We start from the raw sequence: 24,762 nt of genomic DNA on the forward strand, positions 1-24,762 counted from the left end.
AAAGTTTAGGTGATGAGGAAGTGGTGAAATGGCAGCAGGGAGGGGAAATAGGCTGGGAAGAGGGACTGATCCAGTGATCAAGCTGGGATATGACGCATGCCTGCACCCAGGTAGTGGCTGCGTGAAGGAGGAGGAGGAACAGGTGGATTTCAGAGATGTGAAGAAAGAAATCAACAGGATTTGGCAACAGATGGAATATGAGGGGTTACAAGGGCAAGCAGGGTATGGAAGGAAGAGAAGGAGCCAGGGATAAGGTCAAGGTCACTGAAGGGTCAAACCAGGTCAATTGCCCCCCCCCCCTCGCTGGCCCACCTTCTCTGACCTATTGGTTTGTTGGGTTTTTTTTATAAAGTAGTATTTGTTAAGCACTTACAGTGCCTAGGACATAGTATCAATCAAGCAATTGTATTTATTGAGCACTTAGTATACAGAGAGCACTGTACTAAGTGCTTGGGAAATTACAGTATAGCAGAGTTGGTGGACCCATTCCCTGCCCACAGTGAGCTGTCTAGAAGGGGAGACAAATATTAATGCAGATTAGGGTTATGTACATAATTGCTGTGGGGCTGAGGGAGGAGTGAATAAAAGGAGCAAGCCAAGGCAATGTAGAAGGCAGTGGGAGAAAAGGCCTGTACTCTTTGCCCTAGGCCACATTGTATTCTTTCAAGCACAAGAGCAGGCCACCCACCAGCTTGCTGCTCCTTCCCATTGGGAAGGGGAAGAAAGTGTGACACAGCAGGGAAAAGGCCTTTCAGGATGGGGGTGCTGGCCTGGGAAAGCTTCAAAGGGCTTAGTCAGTTCTGGGATTTGCTGGTGTCATCCCTCTGCTTTGACACACACCTCTCTCTCTTCCCATAATACCCATTCTCCAAAGGAACAGGCTGCAGTAGCCTCCTCAAGCATTTAAGTCTGCGTGTTCTAGAGGAAAGAGTCCAGACCTGGGACTCAGAGGACCTGGATTCTAATCCTAGCTCCACAATTTACCTGCTATGTGATCTTGGGCAAGGCACTTCACTATGTCTCAGTTCCCTCATCTGCAAAGTGACATTTCAACACTTGCTCTCCCTCCTACTTAGACTGTGAGCCCCATTTGGGATCTGATTACCTTGTATCTACACCAGCAGTTACTACAGTGTTGGGCACATAGTAAGATAATGATGATAATAATGAAAATAATGATAATTGTATTTGTTAAACCTGACCAACCTGAGAGTTTCTAGTTGGGGCTGAAAAGACCCAGGACATTGGCATTCCAGCCCTCTTCTCAGCTGCATCCTTATAAAGCATCCGGTGCCTTGTTTGTGCCAGATGGAGGAGACCAGCTGGATGGTAACTGCCATGTGAAACTGAATAAAAGCCATCCACCAAGTATCTCACATTCTGCATTTTATTCATTCAATTTCTTTTGCACAGGGGCAAATACATGGTCAGCTGCCCAGCAGGGCAGGCTCCACTGGTGAGGCAGGCGATACAGCACAGACAAGGAATAGGAGGAGGAAGAGCACCTTCTGACCACCCAGAAAATGGGGGCTGTGTGGTGGTCCCCTGGATCTGGGGAGGAGGGGAGGAATGACTCCCATGCTGGTTTCACACCCCAGATGTAGGGGTAGATATGTGGGTCCCACCCAACCCTGGCACCCCACGAGGAGCCGCCCTGGACTGACACCAGGAAGCAGCAGAGTCCACACAGTGGGACCGCACCCTACGCCACTCAGCAGCGGCACAGCTGGGCACGGGGCACCGGCCGGGACAAGATAGAGCAGAGAGAGGACCTGGCCAACTCAGCCCTGGGGCAGTGGCAGGGCAATCCTGGGGCACAGACAGGCCAACACGAGCCCAAACGCCATCCCTGTGGAAGATGGGGCACCCCACCATTGGAGCTGGGGACATGAGTGGCACAGCCAGGGGGCGAGATGCAGCCTGGAGGCTCAGCCTCCCCAACCCCCGCCACCACGAAACCCTGGGCTTCGGAACTAGTGGTGGGGGTGAGGCCCCCTCACCTCCAGCTGGGGCTCAGATCAGGCAGCGTCCACCCACCCTCACATCAGGGCAAGAAGGCGCAGAGAACAATCCCACGAAAGCTCCCCCAGTGGGGTAGGTGCAGGGCACATGTTCTGAAGCCACTTGCCTCCTCCCGGCCCAGCAGAATACAGGCTGCCCAGGGAGAGAGGGGAGGGGAAGGAAGGGGAGGCTGGTACCTGTGCCGGCTGCTTGTCAGCCCAGGGTCAGGGTTACATTCATGGAGATCAACATCTGAGAAATGCCAACAGCACCTGTGTGGGGTGGGATGGGAGGATGGAAGGGGAGAAGGAGGGAAGGGTCCCTATGCTAATGCTGGCAGGCAGCACCTGGGCAATTACAGAGAAACATGAAGGCTCCAGTTCAGACCCCTGTTCCGTTTCTCAGTATTTTGGCAAGGGTGGACCAGTGGCCTGTGACCAGTGCTTACGCTAGTGGTCAGGACAGGCACGGGGATGGGCCCCAGTACCCACGGCAGCGACGCTGGTCTGGGCCGGTTGCTGAGGGTTTGAGGAGGTTAATCTGCCTGGGTAGCATTCAACTTGTGGACGGCTGGGGACGTTGGCCAGTTACCAGCCAGAGGTGGAGTTTGAAACTCTCCTGAGGAGCCTGTGCTGGCCTCTCTCCTCCCTGCCAGGCTGCAGCTTGGGGAGGGAGGACTGGGTTATCACTGACTGCCCTGTCTTCTCAGAGCTGGGCCCCAAGACTCAGCTGTCAGCCATCTGGTCTGGGTGCCAGAGGTGGGTGGGGCCACACCTGGTGTGCAGCAGCCCCCCCCTTCTCTTATCCCCCCAGGGAGAGGGGAATGAAACTGAAATAAGGAAGTGGGTTGGTCCTTGAGGGACAGGGCTTGGGGTTCACAGTATCACGGAGGCTACACAGCTCCTGAGCATCACCAAAAACCTGACATGAACAGGGCAGACACTAGGGCCCAAGAGCTCGTCCTCCCACAAACCAAGTACCACCCACAAGACAGACAAGTGGCTGATGTAGCCACACCATGTCCAGGCTGACTACCGGACCACGGATGAAGCCGGCTGGAGCCGCCAGCCTTGGCTATTGCACTGGCTGGGTGGCAGGGCGGTCTCTTCCTCGTTGAGCTTGGGGGAGTTGGGGAAATCCCCAAAACAGAGTCATTACTGTGTTCCCTGTGTGACGAAGTCTTTGAAGCCCCACACTTCCATCACGGCAACCTTGAAACTCTCGGAGCACAGGGGTTGATTGTTGAAGGTGTCACAGTGGCTGGTCGTGCCGTGGTTCAGGTCTCCATCGATGTACAAGGCCTGGCCACCGCCACCCCCTGGGTAGAGAGTCCAAAAGGCATCACCACCCCCAGCCAAACAGGAACAATGCCCATTTGCCAGCTGGGGGTGGTGGAGCTGACCCTTCTTACCTCCACACCGGCCCCAGCCAGGTCAGGGTTGTTCTGGGTCCTTAAGTGTGACCACCCCTCTAAGTGTGGGCCCCCTGGATGGTTTGGAGCCCCACCGCCAGAGATCTCTGGAATATAGGGAGAGGCCAATCATCTCAAGGTCCCACCACTGACAGCAGTGTCTCCCTGTGGACGAGCCACTGGCTAGTTTGGCTTCCAACGTTTGGGTCCCTGTTGGGGAGGGGCTGCCTGATGCCCCACATGCCCCCGGGGCCCTGAAAGCTAATGAGAAACTTCTGTCCGGGACATTGAACCAGGCCCAACGGAGGCTGACCTCTCTGGCCCGAGGGTTGGGGACACTCACCCACGATGAGGCAGTCATTGCCGCCAGCCATAAACATGGACTCTGTCTTGGATGGCAGGTTGAAGTGCCGAGTGGCCAAGAAGGGTGACAGGCGGTCTGAGGGATCGAGCCCAGAGGCAGCAGGGAGCTGAGGCGCCGACGCCCCCGGCTCAGATTCGGTGGCTCTGGTCAGCTCGGGGTGCGTGATCACCACCCACTCGTAACGCTGCACCTCTGGCTGCAGCTGTGAGGGAGGAAGGATAGAAAAGGGTGGTGGGAAACAGGGACTCATCACCATGACTTGCTGCCTGGTTCAGGGCCCCATACTGGCAGCCAGAGTAAGAGATGTCATCTCTGCCACGGGGAGCTAGATGGCTAGTGGAGAAGGCTGGACAGAACACAAAAACACCCTGCTTGGAGAAAGAGCCTGGACTAGAGATTTAATTGTAAATTCAGTCAAACATGTCTGTGGTGGGCCAGCATAAGTGCTAAGGGCAACTGTTGGATGGACTAAGCTTGGGAAGGGGGAGCTTTTGTGGGGAGGATATTTGGAGAAAGTGAGATTTCAAAAGGGCCTGGGGGGTGTCTCTCAATGATCTGAGTGTCCCAACTGATTACTGCAGTTTTAGAGAGGACTTGTACTAAGTCATGTACTTGAGGTGTTTGGGTGCTGGGGGGAGGGGGTGTTCTATTCTGGATGAGGTTTCCATTTAGGGGACCCCTGACAATTTGGGGTAGCAGGGAGAGGGGTAGACAGCCCTAGTTCCTTCTGGACCCCTAGAGGTCCCCAGGGTCAGAGAGAGCCAGGGTTCCCTGGCACTCCAGCGGGCAGGACCAGGGCCGCCTCGGCAAGGTTAATGGATCTGTCTGGCCAGCGGCATCTAGGGTGCTAGGGGCATTCAGCTATTGATTCCAACACTTTGGCCTGGAGCATCTGCTCTGCATCCCCACAGGCCACCCCCAGTAGACTATCAGATCCTTGAGGGCAGGGGACAGGCACCTGGCTGCCGGTGTATTTTACCTACTCACAGTCCTTTGCCTCATACTCCGTCAAAACCACAAATCTGCAAAGGCACATGTTCAATCAATCAATAGCTGAGGGAAAAGGCGGGTTGGAGGGGAGGAGGGTACTGTGGGAAAGCTCTGCTACCCTGGAATTCTCCTGTTGCACTACAGTCCCCCCAAAACACCCAATTTTCTGCATCCAGCCCAGGTAGAGCACAGGCCTGAGAGTCAGAAGGATCTGGATTCCAATCCTGACTCTGCCATATGTCTGCTCTGAGACCTAGGGTAAGTCACTTCACTTCTCTGTGCCTCAGTCTTCATCCCCATTTTACAGATGAGGTAACTGAGTCCCACGTGGGATATGGACTGTGTCCCACGTGATTATCTTGTATTTACCCCAGCACCTAGTACAGTGCCTGGCACATACTAAGCACTTTACAAATACCAGTTATTACTGTCATTATTAGCTGGGCAACAGATTTAGTGCCTGTGCCACTGTAGGTAGTGGGGTCATGGAATCAGAGTTGGGGTCCACTCAGAGCACTTGCTCAGTGATGGTCACCTTCACCGTGGCAGAACACCAGTGGTTCCCAGACCCAAGCAGGCCCCCCTGCTTCAGTGGCACGGTCCCATCCGGCCCCTGGGGCAGTCCGGTAGCCAGGAGTACTGCTTGGGGCAGGCTCCCTGCTGTGGGCAGGAGAGGCCGAGGCCACAGTCTCTGCTCTGCCCCCTTTCCCTGCCTTGTGTCCCCAGGGTGTATCAATCACTGCCTGGGACAGGGGAAGGTGCCCCACAGGTCAGGTCAGCTATAATCGGTTTCCCTGCTCACCCATTCCTCCCAAGGTGGCCATTCCCCCGCTCCCCACCGGAGGCTTACTCTGAACACGAAGCATTCTCCAGTGCCAAAGAAGCTCAGTTTTCCCCCAGACTTGTTGCGCTCGCTCCAGTCTGTTGACAAGTAGGCCCCGCACACCTGAGAAGGGAAGGTAGGGTTTGGTCTTGAGGTGGTGGCCCCCAGCCGCTGCCTCTGCCCAGTTCTGGGGCCACTGCCTGAACCATGCAATCAGGGCGCCACGGGGGAGGGAGGCAGCAGATGCAGGAAGGGCCATGCCCTGCTCTGTCACATTAAGATGGCCAGGGTGCTGCAATACAGATTTGGCAGATGCTTAGGGCGATGACTGGCCACTTTGGCTCCTTCAGGCCTCTGCAGGGACGATAGCGCGTGCCTGGACTTCTGTCTGAATGGGTGTCCCGTCCTACCTGACCAAGATTACAGAGCCTTCTCTTGGAGGAGAGCCCATCCTCTTACCCTCATGGCCAGGCTGCCCAGGGGAAGGCCAGGGAGAGCAGGGGCTCAAGCCCTCCTTTCCCATGACACTCCCTCCCCTTACCCTCCACTTACCTCTTTCTCCGTGGTCTTGATGAGCAGCAGGGTTGGCTCATGGCCATCACACTGGAAATAGAATCTGAGGGAAAGATCAACTGTTGGTTAGTGGGGTCTGCTACACCAGTCGCCCCACCCCACCCCTTGGGATTCATCTGACCCACCTCAGCACTAAAGAACAACCCTCTCTCATCAGTTCTCTTAAGGTCAGGTGGACAACTTCCAAGAGGGAGAGAGGGAGGGCACAGCCAAGTCTAACTTTTCCAACAGCCCTTCAAGGTGTTTCATCCCTCCCCAACTCTGGCTGGGAGGGGAGAAGGCCATAAGACCAAACACACCAGTAAGTGTGTCAAGTTTAGGGTAGCGAGGTAGGTTTCCCAGCATGCTGAGCAGTCTGAGAAGGGTCCCCCATGTGATCCAAGTCACAACACTGGGGGAAAAACCGTTTGTCTGGCACTACTTGCGTCTCCATAGCCACATCCTTGCCCAAGCAGAGGAGTAACCAGGTTGGAGGCTGAAGGCCCAGCAGGACTGGTTACTTTTGCACCCAGAGCTAAAGCCAAGTTTTAAGCAGCTATAACCAAGTGCTCCCACCAGCGTGGCACAGGCTGGCAGAAATGGCAGCCCAGCTCCAAGATGTATGGTCCATAGCGATGGAGAGCCGCCGGTTGTGGGAGCATCCAAAGGCTGGCCTCTTCCTGCTGGGCACCTGAGTGAGGCGGGTTGAGACTAATACTCTCTCACCAGCAGACCTGGATTTGGAGCTGGCAAGTCGGATGAGTTTGGGCCACAGGTAACACTGCCAACCTGACAGAACTCTTGACTGGTGGCACAAAAGTGGAGGCTTGAGAGAGTCCTTGGCAGACAGTGGGTCAGGGCGAAGAGGCAGGCTTGGATTGTAAACTCCTCAAAGGCAGTGAACAAGTCTTCCCTCTCTGCCAAACCTTCCCAGGTGCTTAGCACAAGTCCAGCCCCATTGGTTTGGGGGTTATCCTACCCCCTCCCCGGGGCTCATGCTCCACTGGCAGCACCCCAGCAAGGTCCCGGAACTGGGTCCAGGCCCCCTGACCTCCCTCACTGCCAGACAGGTCCGGCAACCCAAGGTTTTCCTGGCAGTGCCAGGCACCCAGTCCTCAGAAGTCCTGCCCTGAGCTTTCCTCCTCCAGATGGACCCCCCCACTCTGCTTGGAGGCACCAATGTTGGGCAACTATGGAGGGGCTGGGGGTGGGGTAATTCCGGATGGTCACTAAGACTTGTTTTCCCGGGTTTGTCTCGCCTGGGTCCCCGGAGCCTGCCACATTCCAGAGGCAAGGAATCTCCTGGAGTGGAGGAGACGGCGGCGGCAACTTTACAAGAGGCTGGCGGCAGAAGACGGATCCGCAAATTCTTCGTGGATTAGACGTGCCATGGACGACTGGCCAGAGAGCAGTGTTTAGATTCCACCGCTGGAGCCATGGTGATCTTTAGCTACTGCAGCTGGGCTGGAAGGGTGAGGGGAGCGGGGAATGGGCAGGCCCAGAGAAACACGAGCCTTCAACTGACCCAGAGAGCCTCTGGACCTAGCTGGGGGTGACCGGGCAGCTCCCCTACGTTGCAGGGAGCCAGAATGAAAGGCAGAATGGCTCAGGCCCCTGCTCAGCTGGCAATCTGCAGCAGAGTCTAAGGCTGAGATGGGACGTAGGCATCCTAGTGTGCCTGAGGCTGCCTTGGCTCAAGAAAAGCATGATCTAGTGGATACAGAATGGGATGTCAGAAGGACATGGGTTCTAATCCTGGCTCTTCCACTTGTCTGCTTCATAATCTCTGGCAAGTCACTTATTTGCCTCAGTTACCTCAACTGTAAAATGGGCATTAAGTTTGTAAGCCCCACTCAGGAGAGAGACTATGTCCAAACTGGCTACCTTGCATCTTCCCCAGCTCTTAGAACAGTGCTTGGCACTGAATAAGTGCTTAAATACCATAAAAAAAGTGTGGGAACAGTGGGGGGCTTGCACCTGGCCCACCCCAACCTCTACTTGTGGGAGCAGAGCACAAACCTGAGAAGGTGATGTAATGATGGTAGTTAAGCACTTACTATGTGCTGATCACTGTTCTAAGTGCTGAGCACTGTTCTAAGTGCTGGGGTAGATACAAGGTTCTCAGATTGTCCCATGTGGGATTCACAATCTCCATTTTACAGATGAAGTAACAGGCAGAAGTGAAGCAACTTGCCCAAAGTCACACAGCGGACAAGAGGCAGATCCGGTATTAGAACCCATGACCTGACTCCCAAACTCGGGCTCTTTCCACTAAGCCACGCTGCTTCTTGTGCTATCAGTTTATCGGTGGGTGGGTGGACTGGCAGGGAACGTGAATACCAACTCTGTTGTACTGTACTCTTCAAGCACTTAGTACAGTGCACTGCACACAGTAAACACTCAATAAATACCACTAATTGATATCAGCAGGACCACCTTCAGGAGTCCACTGCCCCATGTGGCCCTGGGGTGTCGGAGGTACTGACACGACCACCCAGGCCCTGCTACCTCAGCAAGCTCTCAATTCATGATTGACTATGTGCAGAGCACTGTACTAAGTGCTTGGGAGAATACAACAATAGACATTCCCTGCCCACAATGAGCTTACGGGCTAAAGAGGGAGACAGACACTGATATAAGTTACAGATATGAATGTAAATACTGTGGGGCTGGGATTGGGGAGATGAATAAAGGGAGCAAGGTCAAGGTGACAGAAGGGAGCAGAAGAAAGGAGGGCTTAGTCACGGCATTACCTGGTCAGACTGTAGCCGTGCTGCAGGCTGGAGAAGAGCAGCATGGGTTGACACAATGCGAAGCGCTCAGGCAGCCAGGACCAGATATCTCGCATCTCCTTCACGCTGACGATCTCTGACTGGAAGTTCTCTGCGTGGACAGCCAAGTGCACGAACTGCCTACAGGGCAGAGATGCAGGCATGAGAATGAAACCCCGGCTGGAGGGGAATGGGCTGATGGTTACGAGGAGCGTACGGGCATGCTGCTGCCAGTGCCTGGGGACCGCGCTCAGCCCACGTAAGAGGGGACAGACAGGCCACGCGAGCTGTGTGCATGCTGGCACGAGTGTCGGTGCTCAGCCCATGCGGGGGTGAGCGGATGGATGGGCCACGTGGGCATGCCGGTCGGAATGTGGGTGCTTGGCCAACGCGGGGTTGCGGGAAGGGAAGGACAAGGTCCTGGGAGGGGCTGGATCAGCCGGCAGCAATCTCGGCCATGCTACACTTGGGTGCGGTTATCAGCTGACGAGGGTTGGCGTGACTTGGGCATGGCCAGCCAGCACCATCCTTATCCCAGCCACAGGAGCTGGAGTGATATTCCCACAGCATCTGTGCCTGCCAGCTCTGGATGCAGGAAGTGCTCAAAAGACACCTCTAACTGATAGACTGTGAAGACCTGGGGCTCCACCCCCGGCAGCACACTAACCTATTAAGGGAGGTGGGAAGAGAGGAGAAAATCTGCTTTTCTCTGTGGGAAACCTAGTACCAAGTCAGAGGACGAGCTGCTGCCCATGAACAGAACACACCGGACAAGCAGCTCCACGTAGCGGGACCTGGAGGAGGAATTCCAAGCATCCTGGCTGCAATGGGGGCGGGGAGTGGGGCACGACCATCTGGGCACCCAATCAGCCATGAAGTCCCTTCTCTGAGGTGGCCGTTGGCAGCTTGGCAGAGAGGTCCTTGGCCAGGCCCTCAGTGACCAGAGGGACCAGAGTTGGGGGGCGGGGGTGGCTGCTGTCCATGATCGCTACTGGAATGGGAGAGGTGGAGGAGGTGGGTATTTTTCATGGTATTTAGTAGATGCCAGGCACCACATTTGGCACTGGGGTTGATCCAAGAGAACTGGATCAGTCCCAGTCCCTTGTTCCACCTAGAACTCAATGACAGAGGGAGGGGGTGGGGCAGCGGGGATCTCACCCCCATTGTACAGACAGGAAAATGGGAGCCCAGAGGCATTAAAGGGACCTGCCCAAGGTCACAGAGAATGCAGGAGTACAGCGATGATTAGATCTCTCTAGATCATAAGCTCACTGTGGACAGGGAATGTCACTGTTTACTGTTGTATTGTACTTTCCCAAGCACTTAGTACAGTGCTATGCACACAGTAAGCGCTCAAATACGAATGAAGGAATGAGTCCAGGCCGCTGCTCCTCTTATTAGGCCACAGTGCCTCTCCTGCAAGGGAGGGATGTTGCAAAGGCTACGGCTCCCTTAAAGGGAGGTAGGGGTGCGTGTGTGTTGGAGTTGGGAGGTGGGGTGCATGCAGAGGATAAAGAGGAGCCTGCAAGCTGTGAGATGGAACCAAGGGGTTTCAGATAAGAGATGAGAGGGAGCCCCCAAACAAGGGCTGGCCCTCTCAGTACTTTTCCAAGTGCTTAATTCAGTGCTCAGTAAATACTATTGATTGACACAGTGTCCTCTCCCTGGAAGGAGGAGATTCCAGCTCTGAGCCTCCAGCTCCTCTGAGTTCCAGCCCCATCTTGGGTGGATCTGATATCTGGTCACCTTCTTTGGGCTGACCAGCCAACCTTCGCCCAGAAGAGGATCTGTAGCAGCAGCTGGGATCTGTGGCTATCTTGATGGACACTCACTCAACCCTGGGTTGACCGGCCACCCCCCAGTCGCTCACTTAGTTCTCTCCCTGCCTGATGAGTGGGCTCAGGGCAAAAAGGGGTGCAGGTTTGGAGGGAAATGTCAGACACCCAGGTGTTAGCATTGGGTCTGCATGCCCCTGCCAGACACACCCCAGCCAAGACCGCCCCCCTCCCCCAGACCCTCAGGGTCTCAAGCTGTGCAAGGTAAGGAGGCGAGTGGCAGATGGGATGCAGCCTGAGCCCACTGTTTGTTGCCAGGTGTACTGCTGGCACAAGTATCATGGCCTAGAGGATACAGCACAGGTCTAGGTTCAGAAGGACCTGGGTTCTAATCTCAGCTGGGCCACTTGACTGCTGTGTGGCTTTGAGCAAGTCACTTCACTTCCCTGTGCCTCAGTTCCCTCATCTGTAAAATAGGATTAGACTGTGAGCCCTATTATTTTATATCTACACCAGTGTTTAGAACAGTGCCTGGCACATAGTAAGGGCTTAACAAATACCACGATTATTATTATTGTTGCTCTGGGAGTATTTGCCCAGGAGCTCCCAGAGGGCGTGGTGTTGTGGATTTTCTAGGGTTGGGGGGGGAGGAGGAGAGGGGCGTGACTTGTCCCTGCACCATTCTAGACTGGGAGCACTCGAAGGGTGGGAATCTGTCTACCTCACTCCTCCTAATGTTCTGCACAGTGCCCTGGGTCAATAAGTAAGGGATCCATAGGGGATGCTCACGGGATCTGTGGCATTGGTGGTTCAGGGAGGAAGTCCTTCTCTGGGACAGCCCCAAGACCTCCCCCAGCCCTGCCTGGGAAGAGTGGGTCTCCCTGTGGCACACCAGGCACCCCAAGCTTCTTCTCCTTCCCATTAGGACCGTGCTGGCCCTCCCACAGGAGCGTGACCATGTGAAGAAAGCTGACCGGCCAGAAGGGGTAGACGGGCCAGCGTTCGTGCGTTCGTGTTTAGTACTCGGACCCACCTACCTTCTGTAAAGGGACACACTGTAGACAGGAGGGAGCAGTGGGCAGGGAGTGGGCAGAGGCAGCAGAGAAAGAGAGAGACAGGAAAAGAGGTTGGTGAAAGCAGCTTTTACATCTCCATGCCCACCCCTGGAGACAGGAACCAGAACCAGAAGGCCTCACCTCATTCAGCGCACGCTACCTGCACCGTCTGGCTGCTGCGGCCACGAAGCATCTGGCCCCTGACTGCTTGAGACTTACCGGTGTGCGCCTCTGCCGCCCACGCTACCAGGCTCTCTGGGGGACCACGGCCCTTGATAAGGTCCAGGTGGCCAGCACCTCTCCCAGTTGGGGTTACTGAGGGCCAGACCTGCCGCCACATTCTTAGCAGGAGGTAGAGAAAGGAAGGCACAGAAATCCGAGACACACACACAGATACATCCATCCCTGGGGGTCAGCACTTACATACAATTGAGTTCATTTCCTGCTTTCTCCTAGGCCACCCTAAGGGCATTGCGGGTTCATTATTGGGGGGACTCCCAACCTCCAGGCCATGTCTAAAGGACTCAGCCCTACCCTAATTCAGCTACCTTGAACACTGTGGACCACCCCTTTCTCCTAGAAACATTAATATTGGCTTCAGACACTCTCCTCTCCTGGTTCTCCTATCTTCCTGGCCATCTTTCTCAGCCTCACAGACTCCTCCCATGCCTCCCACTCCCCTAACTGCGGGAGTTCCTGAAGGCTTAATTCTGGGTCCCTTTCTGTTCTCTACCTAAAACTGCTCCCATGGCTTTGACAGCTATCTCTGTGCCAATGACTCCCAACCCTCAACCTCTCTCCAAATCTCACATTTCCTTCTGCCTCCAAGATCTCTGCTTGGATGTCCCACCACATGACAAACATAACATGTATAAAACTGAACCCCTCTTCTCTCCCGAATACTTGCCTCCACTTAATATTCTGATCAGAAGACACCAATATCATCCCCGTCTCTCAAACCTACAAGTTGACATTATCGTCAACTCCTCTTTTTCAACCTCCACATTCAGGCAGTCACCATATCGTGTTAAGTTTTCCTTCTCAACAACTCCAGAATCTCCATCCAAACTGTTCCCATACTGGTCTAGCTACCTGGCATCTCCCAAGTAGATCACTGCATCAGCCACCTCAAAGACTTTCCCATCTCCTTCCTCTCCAGGAGTGGATACACTCCACTCTGCTGCCTGGATCATTTTTTTTTTAAACCTCTAGTCCTCTGCACATCAAGCAGGAACTCCTGACCATCAGCTTCAAGGTATTCAATCAGCACTCTCCCCATGATCTATCCATCCTTCTGTCCTGCTGTCTCCCAGTTTGCACACTACTTCTCAATTCAGCATACTCACTGTGCCTTATTCTCTCTCGCCACTAGCCCCTCACCTACACCCTCTCCTGACGAACTCCCTCCCCATCCACACCCAGCAGACGACTGCTCTCTCCATCTTCAGCAGCCCTTTGAAGTCACATTTTTTTGTGGGCAGGGAACATGTCTTAATTCTGTTGTATTATACTCTCCCAAACTCAGAGTACAGTATTCTGTACCCAGTGAGCACTAGACATGACTTGGCTCACTTCCTCACTGTCTCCACGCACCACATAGCCATTTCAGCACTTGCACATTACCCAAATACTTGGGTTCTCACCCCACCTTTGCACTTTATATCCTGTTACTTCATGGTCTTATTTTAGCTTGTCTCCACTAGACTGTAAGGTTCCTTGAGAGCAGAGATAGTGTCTAACTTTTCTCCTGAGCTCTCAGTACAGTGCTCTGCACACAGCAGGTGCTCAGTAAACCCTGATGAATTGATCTAGGAGGAGACAGTGACAAATGGCAAGAGGCAGATTCTGAGAACAGCTAGAGAACTCCAGGGCTGCAGCTACCAATGGGACAGGGCCGAGGGGCCCGTGGGGAGGGGACGAGCTCAGGGCCCAGCTGTTTTAGGTGGGGGTCAGGGAGCGAGTGCCGAGGCGGGCAGGGTCGGGGATGCCTGGCCTCACCTCTTCTGCTTGACGGTGATGCCCTTCTGCTTCAGGGCCTTCTCGTTGGCCATGTGCAGCAGCTGGATCTCCTTGCGGGAGAAGAGGCGGATAGCGAAGGCCTTCTCCAAGAGCTTCTCGGGCGACACGGTCTTACCAATGTCCCTGACGAAGGCCCGGATGTCCTGCTGCACGCGGCCCGGGGCCGCGGCGGTGCCCCCTGCCGGCCCCCCGGCCTTGTGGAAGAACTTGAGGAGTGCCAGGGCCACCCGGTACAGCACTTTGTAGCCCTCCACCAGGAAGACATCAAAGACGCGGGCCACATAGCTGAGGGGCAGCTCCCCAAAAAGCCAGCGCTGCCAGTCCGAGTACACCTGCAGCACGTCCTCGGACAGGGCCACCAGCAGCTTATGGGCCGCCTGGCAGTACTTGTTGACCAGGTCGCCGAAGGTCAGGCAGGACGACTCAAAGGCCAGAAAGCTCTGGTCCAGCAGGCGCCGGCTGGGGTCGTTGCAGGCCAGGATGCGGCTGGCCTGCTCAAAGCAGTCCGCCTCGTCCGTGCTGTAGTGCAGGAGCAAGGCCACCACAGCTGGCAGCGCCGGGCAGAAGGAGATGTCGGGGAACTGGTTGGCTAGGCACAGCAGGATCTTGCGCACAGCTTCGGCGCCCTCGGTCGTCAGGCAGTAGCTGGGCACCAGGCTGCTCTCCACGAACTCGGGCAGGGGGAGGGTGCCGGGGCCGTGCTGGCCCACTATCTTACCCACAATGTCACTGTACACGCTGGCGTCCGGGGTCACCGTGCGGCAGGGGATGGCCCGGATCAGCTTCCGGTATACCTCAGCCCGCAGGCTGTGGCTCTTGGCCCAGTAGCCCTGGCGGGCCAGCTGCTTCAGCTCTGGGAATTCGGTGCTCGCCAGCTCCCTGGGGCCCAGGTCAGGCATCTCGGCCTTCATCTTGGTGTGGTCGACGAAGCGGCTGTAGGCCGGCTCGGCCATGGTGGGTGGGACGAGGCAGGCTCTGCCTCTGTATGGGAAGGAAAAAGATAAGGTAGTAATCATGGCAAGAATGAATGAATGATTGAAGGACTTGGGAAATGCTTTTCATGTGCTGAGTCCTGGGGTGGAGACGAGATTGGGTGGGACGCTGTCCCTGCCCCTTCAACAGGGGACTTACAATCTAAACTGGAGGGAGAGCTGGAACTTAGCCACCATTTTCCAGAAGGGGTAACTGAGGCCCAGAGAAGTCGAGAGACTGGCCTGAGATCACACAGCAAGCAAGGATGTGCTCTGCACACAGTAAGCGCTCAGTAAATACGACTGAAGGATGGACATCCTGTTAGAAAGATGAACCCCTGGGGCTCAGCATTGACAAGCCAACTGGCTCCAGCCTGCCCCTTTAGTAAGCAGGGGCTGGTGATGTCACCACCCAGCACCAAAGGCCAGGTGACTGGGAACTCCTGACCACCCCCACAACCCCAGGGTTGGGGGCTTCAGGAATTCTTAAGGACATCCTAGAACATGCACATGTGGGTGGTCTCAGGTGTCTCTTTGGCTGGCCCCAACCCTGTGGGATCCCTGCACCACTCTGATTTCCAGGCAGCTGCAGGGCATTCCCAGGGTCCAGCTGGACTCGCTCCCCATTCCCACCCACTCCAACAGGAAACAAGTCCACTCTGCAATGACCCTTCCCACCCTCGGTCTGGCTTCGGCTGCTGCCCAGGTGGTCGGCTGACACTTGGGGTCCATATTCCACAGGAAGCACCCACTGTCCTTCAAATCAGGTACTCCCAGTGGCAATGGTATGTACTGAACACGTGGTGCATAAGACCTGCTCCTTGCCCTCAAAGAGTTTCCATGCTAGGGATGTGTGTCCACATTCTCTCTCTCACTCTCACACACACACACACACACACACGATATATAGTGTGAACCTCTCACACATCACTCCATCAGCCTCAGCTAGACAAGCCTCAGAGCAACGCCTACTTACTTGCCCAGTGCACTCTTCCGCCTCCCCCACTCCCCGACACCTTCTCACAAACCCAAAGGAGATGAAGAGCACAGGCTTGGGAGTCAGAGGATGAGGATTCTAATCCCAGCTCCACTAGTCTACTGTGTGACCTTCTCAACTTCTCTGTGCCTCAGTTACCTCATCTGTAAAATGGGGATTAAAAGTGTGAGCCCCACGTGGGACAAACTCATTACCCTGAACAGTGCTTGGCACATAGAAAGTGCTTAACAAATACCATCATTTTTATTATTATTCTCTGGGGGGAAGATTCCACGATGCTGAGGCTCATCTCTCAAACTCCTGCATAGCCGCTGCACACAAAGGGAATCTCCCAACTCTCTTCAGCCCCTGGTGGGGCTCCACTTAGACTCAAATGAAACCTGAGCCATTGAGGCTGGTGCTCTTGACTTCCCTCCATCCGTCAGCTGCCCCTGCAACCCCTTGTCTGATGGCCCCCAGCTTGGTCTTGACCTGAACTCGTTTCTCCCGTCTGTTGCCAAGGCTCCAACAGGTCATGGTCCACCCAGCCGGCACTCTAGTTCTGGAGCCAGGCCCAGACTTTCCATTTCTGCCAGCATTCCCGAGGCTCTAGCCTGCCTCCTCCCAGAGTATCAGGGCTCAGACACCTCAGTCCCAGACAAGCCTCTGCCCCAACACATGGACACATTAGAGAAGCAGCGTAGCCTCGTGGATAGAGCACAGGCCTGGGAATCAGAAGGACCTGGGTTCTAATCCTGGCTCCGCTACATGTCTGCTGTGTGACCTGACTCAGTTACCTCAATTGTAAAATAGGGATTAATAACAATGGTATTTAAACGTTCACTATGTGCCAAGCACTTTAAGTGCTGGGGTAGATACAAGGTAGTCAGATCGTCCCACATGAGAAGCAGCGTGGCTCAGTGGAAAGAGCGTGGGCTTGGGAGTCAGAGGTTATGAGTTCTAATTCCGGCTCCGCCACTTGTCAGCTGTGTGACCTTGGGCAAGCCGCTTAACTTCTCTGTGCCTCAGTTACCTCATCTGTCAAATGGGGATTAAAACTGTGAGCCCCACGTGGGACTTGATCATGTTGCATCCCCCAGCGCTTAGAACAGTGCTTTGCACATAGTATGCGCTTAACAAATACCACAGTTTATTTAATCTCCATTTTACAGATGAGGTAACAGGCACAGAGAAGTTGAGTATGAGACCCCTATGGAACAGGGACTGTGCCCAATCTGATGAAGTTGTATCAACCCCAGTGCTTGGCACATAGTAAGCACTTAACAAGTACCATTATTATCATGGATCCCAGAACCCTAAAGGCCAGAGTCAAAGGATAAAAGACACTGAACATTCAAGCTCTTCCACCCCTTGGGATGAGCAGCAGGAAGCAGTTCAGTGATTTCTACCCCCTAACTCTAAGTCACCTCCCATCCTCAAAGGTCCCCACAGACATTTCCTGCCAATAGAAAGCATAGTCTCTAGAGTAGGGGAGACAGACATCAATAAATTACAGATATGTACATAAGTGGCGTGAGTCTAGGGGATGGGATGAACAAAAGGAGTAAGTCGGGGGATCCAGAAAGGAGTGGGAGAAGAGGAAAGATGGGCTTAGTCAAGGAAGGCCTCTTTGAGAAGTGTCCTCAAGAAGGCTTTGAAGGGGAGAGGGTTGGTAATTGTCCATCAGATTTGAAGAGAAAGGGCATTCCAGGCCAGAGGCAGGACCTGAGTAAGGGGTCAGCAGTGAGATATACTAGATTGAGGCAGTATACTAGGTGAGAAGATTAGTACCGTGCCTGGCACATAGTAAGTCCTTAAATTCTATTATTTTATAATTTATTGAGCACTTAATGTGCAGAGCACTGTACTAAGCACTTAGGAGAGTACAACTGACATTCCCTGCCCACGAGGTTACAGACTAGAAGGGGGAGAGACAGACATTAATATAAATAACTTGTATGTACTTACTGCTGTGGGTGGAGGGAGAGTACAAGGGGAGCATGGGTGTCAGGTGGCACAGAAGGGAGTGGGAGAAGAAGAAAGGGTGGCTCAGTCAGGGAAGGATTATTATTATCATCATCCCATTAATCCTTTCTAACCCAGAAGTGGGGCTGAACCATGGACTATGTCACTGCAAACAAGGGGGATTCCAAGACCCTGGCACTATAGAGTCCATGAACCCAGTGGGGGTGACAACTCTTTACCTTCCACCTTCCTCTCCCCATGTCATCCCCCAGAAACTTGGTGTGCGTCAGCCACAGCAACTACCAGGCAGTTGCGGAACTCAGAGACACAAACCGACCTGGCCACCCTGGAGAGGCAGAGCAGCTTCATCCCCACAACCTATGCCGTCCACCTGGGCACAGCTATTCCTTCCTGCCCGAATCTCCTCCCATCCTCCCAAGACCAGCCAGGGCCAGTGGGGAGGACAGTGTCTGAGGTTTCTGGAAGGTAGGGAAGAGGTGTGCTAGCATAATTAAGGACCTGGGACCGTGAGCCCTGCTCTTTCAGGAGGTCGACTGTCCCCAAAACCCAGCAATCCCAAGGACCCAGTCAGGTTGTGGGGCAAGGAGTGAGGGGTGCTGGTTGGGTGGTGTGAGCCAAGTCTGAAGGGAAATGTGGGGCCTAGGTGCCCCCCCACCCCCATTTTCTCCCCTCTGATCACGTTACAAGGAATCAAAGAATCAGCACCTGCTTGTTATGTGCACACATCCCAACAAAGGCCATCTTCAAGGCCAATCACCCCACCCGTATATAACCTGGGCTACCTGCTCTGGGGATGGAAGGGACTGGAGCCAGATCTGAGGAGCCAAGGCGGTAAGTGCCCAGCACCTCAAGACCAGGCAGAAGGCAGCCAATCGTGACCCAAACTCAGATTCCCCATCTGTAAAATGGGTGTCAGTCAGATCCCCAAACTCTCTCCCTTCCAGTCCGGGCCCGGGTGAGAACTACATCTGATCCGACTTGCCGCAGAGGACCCTGGTTGGTTGGAAAGACTCCCTCCCCCACTACCTGTGCCCCCACGCTTCCTGGTTCTGATCACTGATGATATTTCCTCCACTCTGTGTGTTGAGTGCTGGGTGGATACTGTAAACATTTTGAGGTCAGGGACTGTGTTTGCCAACTCTATTGTATCGTACTCTCCCAAGCCGCTTAGTGCAATGCTCTGCACACAGTAAGCGCTCAAGGAACACTACTGAGCAGTGTTACCTAGTGGAAGGAACATGGGGCTGGGGTATAGAGGATCTAGATTCTCATCCTGAATATGCCACTTACCTGCTCTGTGCCCTTGGGCAAGTCACTTAGATCCTCGTGCTTCACTTTCCTCATCTGTAAAGTGGGGATTAAGTTTTACTCCCTCCAATTTAGACTGTGAGCCCCATGTGGATAGAGACCGTACCCATCCTAACGGGAAGCAGCGTGGCTCAGTGGAAAGAGTCTGGGCTTGGGAGTCAGAGATCATGGGTTTGAATACCAGCTCTGCCGCTTGTCAGCTGTGTGACTGTGGACAAGTCACTTCACTTCTCTGTGCTTCAGTTACCTCATCTGTAAAGTGGGGATTAAGACTGTGAGCCTCACGTGGGACAACCTGATTACCCTGTATCTACCCGAGCGCTTAGAACAGTGCTCTGCACATAGTAAGAGCTTAACAAATGCCAACATTATTATTATTACTTCTCTGTGCCTCAGTTACCTCATCTGTAACACAGGGATTAAAACTGTGAGCCTTATGTAATAATAATGGTATTTGTTAAGGGCTTACTTTTTGCAAAGCACTGTTCTAAGCACTGGGGTAGATACAGGGTCATCAGGTTGTCCCACATGAGGTTCACAGTCTTCATCCCCATTTTACAGATGAGGGAACTGAGGCCCAGAGAGGTTAAGTGACTTGCCCACAGTCACACAGCTGACAAGTGGCAGAGCTGGGATTTGAACCGATCACCTCTGACTCCCAAGCCCGGGCTCTTTCCACTGAGCCACGGGACAACCTGATTACCCTGTATCTCCCCCAGCGCTTAGAACAGTGCTCTGCACATAGTAAGTGCTTAACCAATACCAACATTATTAATCTTTTATCTACCCCAGTGCTTGGCACATAGTAAGCACTCAAGTAATAATCATGTTGGTATTTAAGCGCTATGTGCAGAGCACTGTTCTAAGCGCTAGGGGAGATACAGGGTAATCAGGTCGTCCCACGTGAGGCTCACAGTAAATCCCCATTTTACAGATGAGGTCACTGAGGCACAGAGAAGTGAAGTGACTTGCCCACAGTCACACAGCTGACAAGCGGCAGGGCCGGGAGTCGAACCCTCCGAAGCCCAGGCTCTTTCCACTGAGCCGTGCTGCTGACTGGTTACAGAAGAATCTGATAGGATAAAGACCCAGGGCTCCCAGTCAAGAGGGAGGTGGGACAGGCTTCTCACCCCCATCTTACAGAGGAGGAAACGGGCCCAGAGGGGAGCCACGACTTGTCCGACTGGGACAGAGTGGGGCGGAGGGAGGACCAGAGGCTGGGTCTCCCTGCTCCCTGCCTCGCGCTTGCTGTCCACTAGGCGGCGCTGCCCGCCCATGCTGCCTTCGCTTAACCCAGCACAGCCACCAATCTCTCCTCTCCTTGGCTACTTTGGGGGCCACCTTGAACTGGACTGAGCTACACACCCCCACGTGGACCCCACCCCCCCCAGACAGGCGGCTGCGCTACCCCAGCTCCCAAGTCTCCTACGGTCAGGGAATAATAATAATGGCATTCGTTAAGCACTTATTTGGCAGCTGTGTGACTATGGACAAGTCACTTCAGTGCCTCAGTTCCTTCCCTCATCTGTAAAATGGGGATGAAGACTGAGCCTCACGTGGGACAACCTGATGCCCCTGGATCTACCCCAGCGCTTAGGACAGTGCTCTGCACCTAGTAAGCGCTTCACAAATACCAACATTATGTGCTAGACATTTTAATAATAATAAATAATGTTGGTATTTGTGAAGCACTTACTAGGTGCAGAGTGCTGCTGGGGGCGATACAGGGTCATCAGATTGTCCTACGTGAGGCTCACAGTTAATCCTCATCTTACAGATGAGGTAACTGAGGCACAGAGAAGTTAAGTTTCAAACAGAAGAAGTTTGTGCCCACAGTCACAAAGCTGACAAGTGGCAGAGCCGGGATTCAAACCCATGAATTCTGACTCCCAAACCCGGGCTCTTTCCACTAATATGCGCTGGGGAGGAGAGAGAAGCAAATAGGGTTGGACACGATCAGGGAAGTGGAGAAGGGTAGAATAATAATGTTGGTATTTGTTAAGCGCTTACTATGTGCCGAGCACTGTTCTAAGCGCTGGGGTAGACACAAGGGAATCAGGTTGTCCCACGTGGGGCTCACAGTCTTAATCCCCATTTTACAGATGAGGTAACTGAGGCACCGAGAAGTTAAGTGACTTGCCCAAAGTCACACAGCTGACAACTGCCAAGCCGGGATTTGAACCCATGATCTCTGACTCCAAAGTCCATGCTCTTTCCACTGAGCCATGCTGTAAGGGGGAAATACAGAATGACTTGGACCTACAGGAGGAGCTCAATAAACAGCAACTGGAAGGAGCGGTTGTTCGCAGGTGAGGGGTGTCTGTCGAGGCGGGACATGGCTCTGCCTCCGGCCCTCTGCTCGACCGCTCCGGACAGGCTGGTAGGTGCCTGTGCTGCTACAAGTTTTCCCGTATCCCAAAGCATAAATAGCAGCGAGGTCACCTGTCCCTCCTGCCGGATATTCCGTCATCGTCGCCAGCCTGACGATAACAAGGTGAAGACGGACAGGCCAGATAAGAGACCAGTTCCCCCATGCCTCGCTCTCCCAGGCGGGTGTAAGACATTAAGCTCGTTGTGGGCAGGAAATCTGTCTCATACTATACTCCCCCAAGTGCTTAGTGCAGTGCTCCACACACAGTGAGCACTCAAATACGATTGATTGGATGGCCCCAAGCAACAATATCCTTCCTTCTCTGGTAGAAGCCTCTCTGATACGAGCCCCCACTCCGTGACAGCATCACTGGGACACGACAGCTCCAGAGCTGGGGACTCACCTCTGGGGCTGATCTAGGCTTGCACAGATGTGCCTCAGACGGCTCTGCAGGTCACATTACCCGCAGCCAATTAATTGTATTTGAGTACTTACTGTGTGCAAGAGCACTTTACAAAGTGCTTGGAAGAGTACAATATAACAATTGGTAGAGACATTCCCTGCCCACCCCCAGTGAGCTTCCGATCTAGAGGGAAACAGACATCAATATAAATTAATTACGGATATGGACATAAGAGCTGTGGGGCTGAGGGAGAGGTGAATAAAGGAAGCAAATCAGAGTGACGTGGAAGGGAATGGGAGAAGAGGAAATGAGGGCCTAGTCAGAGAAGGCCTCTTGGAGAAGTGACTTCAATAAGGCTTTAAAGGGTGTGGGAGAGTAACTGTCTGTCGGATATGTAGCTGACATCTACAGGGGCCCTCCCTGGCCCCATTTCCAGCCTCCACCCCACCCAGCTGAGGGGCTCATGGCCAGCTCCCACTTAGCAGCATTTTGTTTTGAAGGGAAAGAAGGAACTTCAAGAGGGTCACGGTGCGATGAGTGTGCCAAGCCCACTGCATCGAGTCAGTCAACTGTATTTACTGAATGCATACTGTGTGCAGAGCACTGTACTAAGTGCTTGGGAGAGCCCAATATATAACAATCTGTGGTATTTTCTGGGTGCTTGATTATACTATAACAGTATAACCAAACACCTGGAAAGTACCACAAATGCTCATGGTTGGTTCCCTGTCCACCAGAAGCTTCTGCCCCAAACTGTTCCTTGACTGGTGGCCACTTGCCAGCTCAAGGCTCCCCTGATGCCCTCCCATGGGCCATCCTACCCTCTGCTGGCCTCTTGCTGCCAGGTCTGAGCCACCCATGGTCAGGCCCACTGACTGAGGCCCATCGCGGCTCAGTGTATGGGGGGGCGGGGAGGACAACTGCCTTCCTTGAAAGGTACACCAGAGGGAGGACCCCAAGGATCTCTGGACCCTTGAGAGATTCTGAGTCCACAGCAGGAGGCCCCCAGTGCTTGGGCATCGTTAGCAGGGGACCTAAGCCACCATGAGCACATACATACAAGGATCATTTTTCTACAAAACCATTCAGTCCACGTCTCTTCACTCCTCAGGAACCTCCAGTGGTTGGCCATCCACCTCCACAACAGAAACTCCTTGACATCGGCTTTAGAACACTCAGTCATCTTGCCCCCTCCTACCTTACTTCCCTAGATTCCCCACTACAACCCAGCCCACACACTTTGCTCTAATATCAGCCTACTCACTGTACTGTGATCTTCTATCTTGCTATTGACCTCTGGCCCACATCCTCTAATGCCCTCCCTCTTCATATCTAGAGGATCACTCTCGCCACCTTCAAAGCCTATTTAAAAGTACATCTCCAAGAGCCCTTCCCCGACTAAGCTGTCTTTCCTCTTTGTCCACTCCCTTCTGCGTCACCCTCGCACCCTTTACTCACTTCTCCCTCAACCCCATAACACTTATGTATTTATATTACTATCTGTCTCCCCTTCTAGAAAGAAAGCTCAGTGTGGGAAGGGAATGTGACTAATAATAATAATTATAGTATTTGATACGCGCTTACTTTGTGCCAAGTACTGTTCTAAGCAGTGGGGTAGATACAAGGTAATCAGGTTGTTCCACGTGGGGCTCACAATCTTAATCCCCATTTTACAGATGAGGTAACTGAGGCACAGAGAAGAAGTGACTTGCCCAAGGTCACACAGACAAGTGCAGAGCTGAGATTAGAACCCACGTCCTCTGACTCCCAAGCCAGCGCTCTTGCCACGAGGCCATACAGCTTCTAAAGTTGCTGCCTACCAATTCTGTTGTACTTTACTCTCCCAAGGGCTTAGTATAGTGCTCTGACCACAATAAATGCTCAATAAATAACTATGATTGATTCTAGGGTGTCGCATGCAGGGCTATAAACATCTCTGGGCTCTGGACCAAGAGGAAGTTGTGACAACCTTCTGCAGACCCAGGCCTGAAGCCAAACTGGCAATTTCTAGGCTCCTTAGGGGCATCTTCCCTGATGGTGGAAGCTGCTTGTGGGCAAGAGACATGTCACTTGACTTTTCCTAGTGACTGGGGTAGTATATCACTCCCAGTGGACGCTCATGTCTACAACTGTCGCCAAAGCTGACTCCTGAACAGGAGGAGGTCTGCCCGGCGAAGTAGTCTGAATGGGAGAGTTATAGGAATCAAGCAGTGGTATTTATCGAACAGAGCACTGTACTTATGTGCCAAACACTGTACCAAGTGCTTGGGAGGGTACAATACGACAGATACGCTCCCTGCCCACAGTGATCTTAGAATCTAAGGGATCCGATGGCCTACGGCAGAGGAAGATGTTTTGACTCAGACCCATGGGTTCCAAATTCCAGGTCCACCATTTGCTTGCTGTGTGACCCCTTGCAAGTCTCTTACCTTCTCTGTGTCTTAGTTCCCTCCCCTGTAAAATGAGGATTAGATACATGTACAGCCTACCCTGAACAGTTCTTGGCACATAGTAAGCGCTTTACAAATACCGTCATTATTATGACCCTTTAAGCTGTGAACTCCATGTGGGACTGTACCCAAGTGCTGGGAACACAGTAAGTGAGCACCACAAGTGTCAGCAGAACAAGTCAGTATGCCCTTCTCTGTGCCCCTTTAGACCCCCAGCTCCAGTATGGGTTGCCAAAGCCAGGAGTCAGCACCACTGCCACTGCTCCCTTGAATATGTGGGTTGAATGAGAGAGATGAGTTGAGGACAATACTTGTGAGGCAGGGAGGATAGTGGAGTTGTCTACAGTGAGCCCTACTGAGAGCTCAGCTTCTCTCTCAGGCCTTGCCAAACTGAACCTCACTTTCTCTCTGCTCCCCCTCCCCTCCCCCACCCTCTGCTCTTCCTCCTTCCCCTCAGCACTGTGCTCATTTGTATATATTATTTATTACTCTATTTTGTTAATGAGGTATATATCGCCTTGATTCTGTTTATCTTG

General features: G+C 53.5%; 1 protein-coding gene across 2 annotated transcripts in view; it reads right to left on the minus strand.

Annotated features, from left to right (window-relative positions):
- Positions 1-1,369: 1,369 nt before the first annotated feature.
- Positions 1,370-24,762, minus strand: part of TBC1D24 (TBC1 domain family member 24) — a 37,456-nt gene continuing 14,063 nt past the window's right edge. Inside the window, exons 2-8 of one of the 2 annotated variants that reach the window (XM_029049184.2) lie at positions 13,741-14,742; positions 11,725-11,742; positions 8,895-9,053; positions 6,142-6,205; positions 5,617-5,712; positions 3,756-3,978; positions 1,370-3,319 (exon numbers count right to left, since the gene is read on the minus strand). In XM_029049184.2, coding sequence (XP_028905017.1) covers positions 3,156-3,319; positions 3,756-3,978; positions 5,617-5,712; positions 6,142-6,205; positions 8,895-9,053; positions 11,725-11,742; positions 13,741-14,714 — 1,698 coding nt within the window. In that variant the 5' untranslated portion in view covers positions 14,715-14,742 and the 3' untranslated portion in view covers positions 1,370-3,155. The remainder of the gene's footprint in view (positions 3,320-3,755; positions 3,979-5,616; positions 5,713-6,141; positions 6,206-8,894; positions 9,054-11,724; positions 11,743-13,740; positions 14,743-24,762) is intronic. The other variant, XM_029049190.2, reaches the window with a different exon arrangement.

This window comes from Ornithorhynchus anatinus, chromosome 2 (assembly GCF_004115215.2).
Source record: "Ornithorhynchus anatinus isolate Pmale09 chromosome 2, mOrnAna1.pri.v4, whole genome shotgun sequence".
NCBI lineage: Eukaryota > Metazoa > Chordata > Mammalia > Monotremata > Ornithorhynchidae > Ornithorhynchus > Ornithorhynchus anatinus.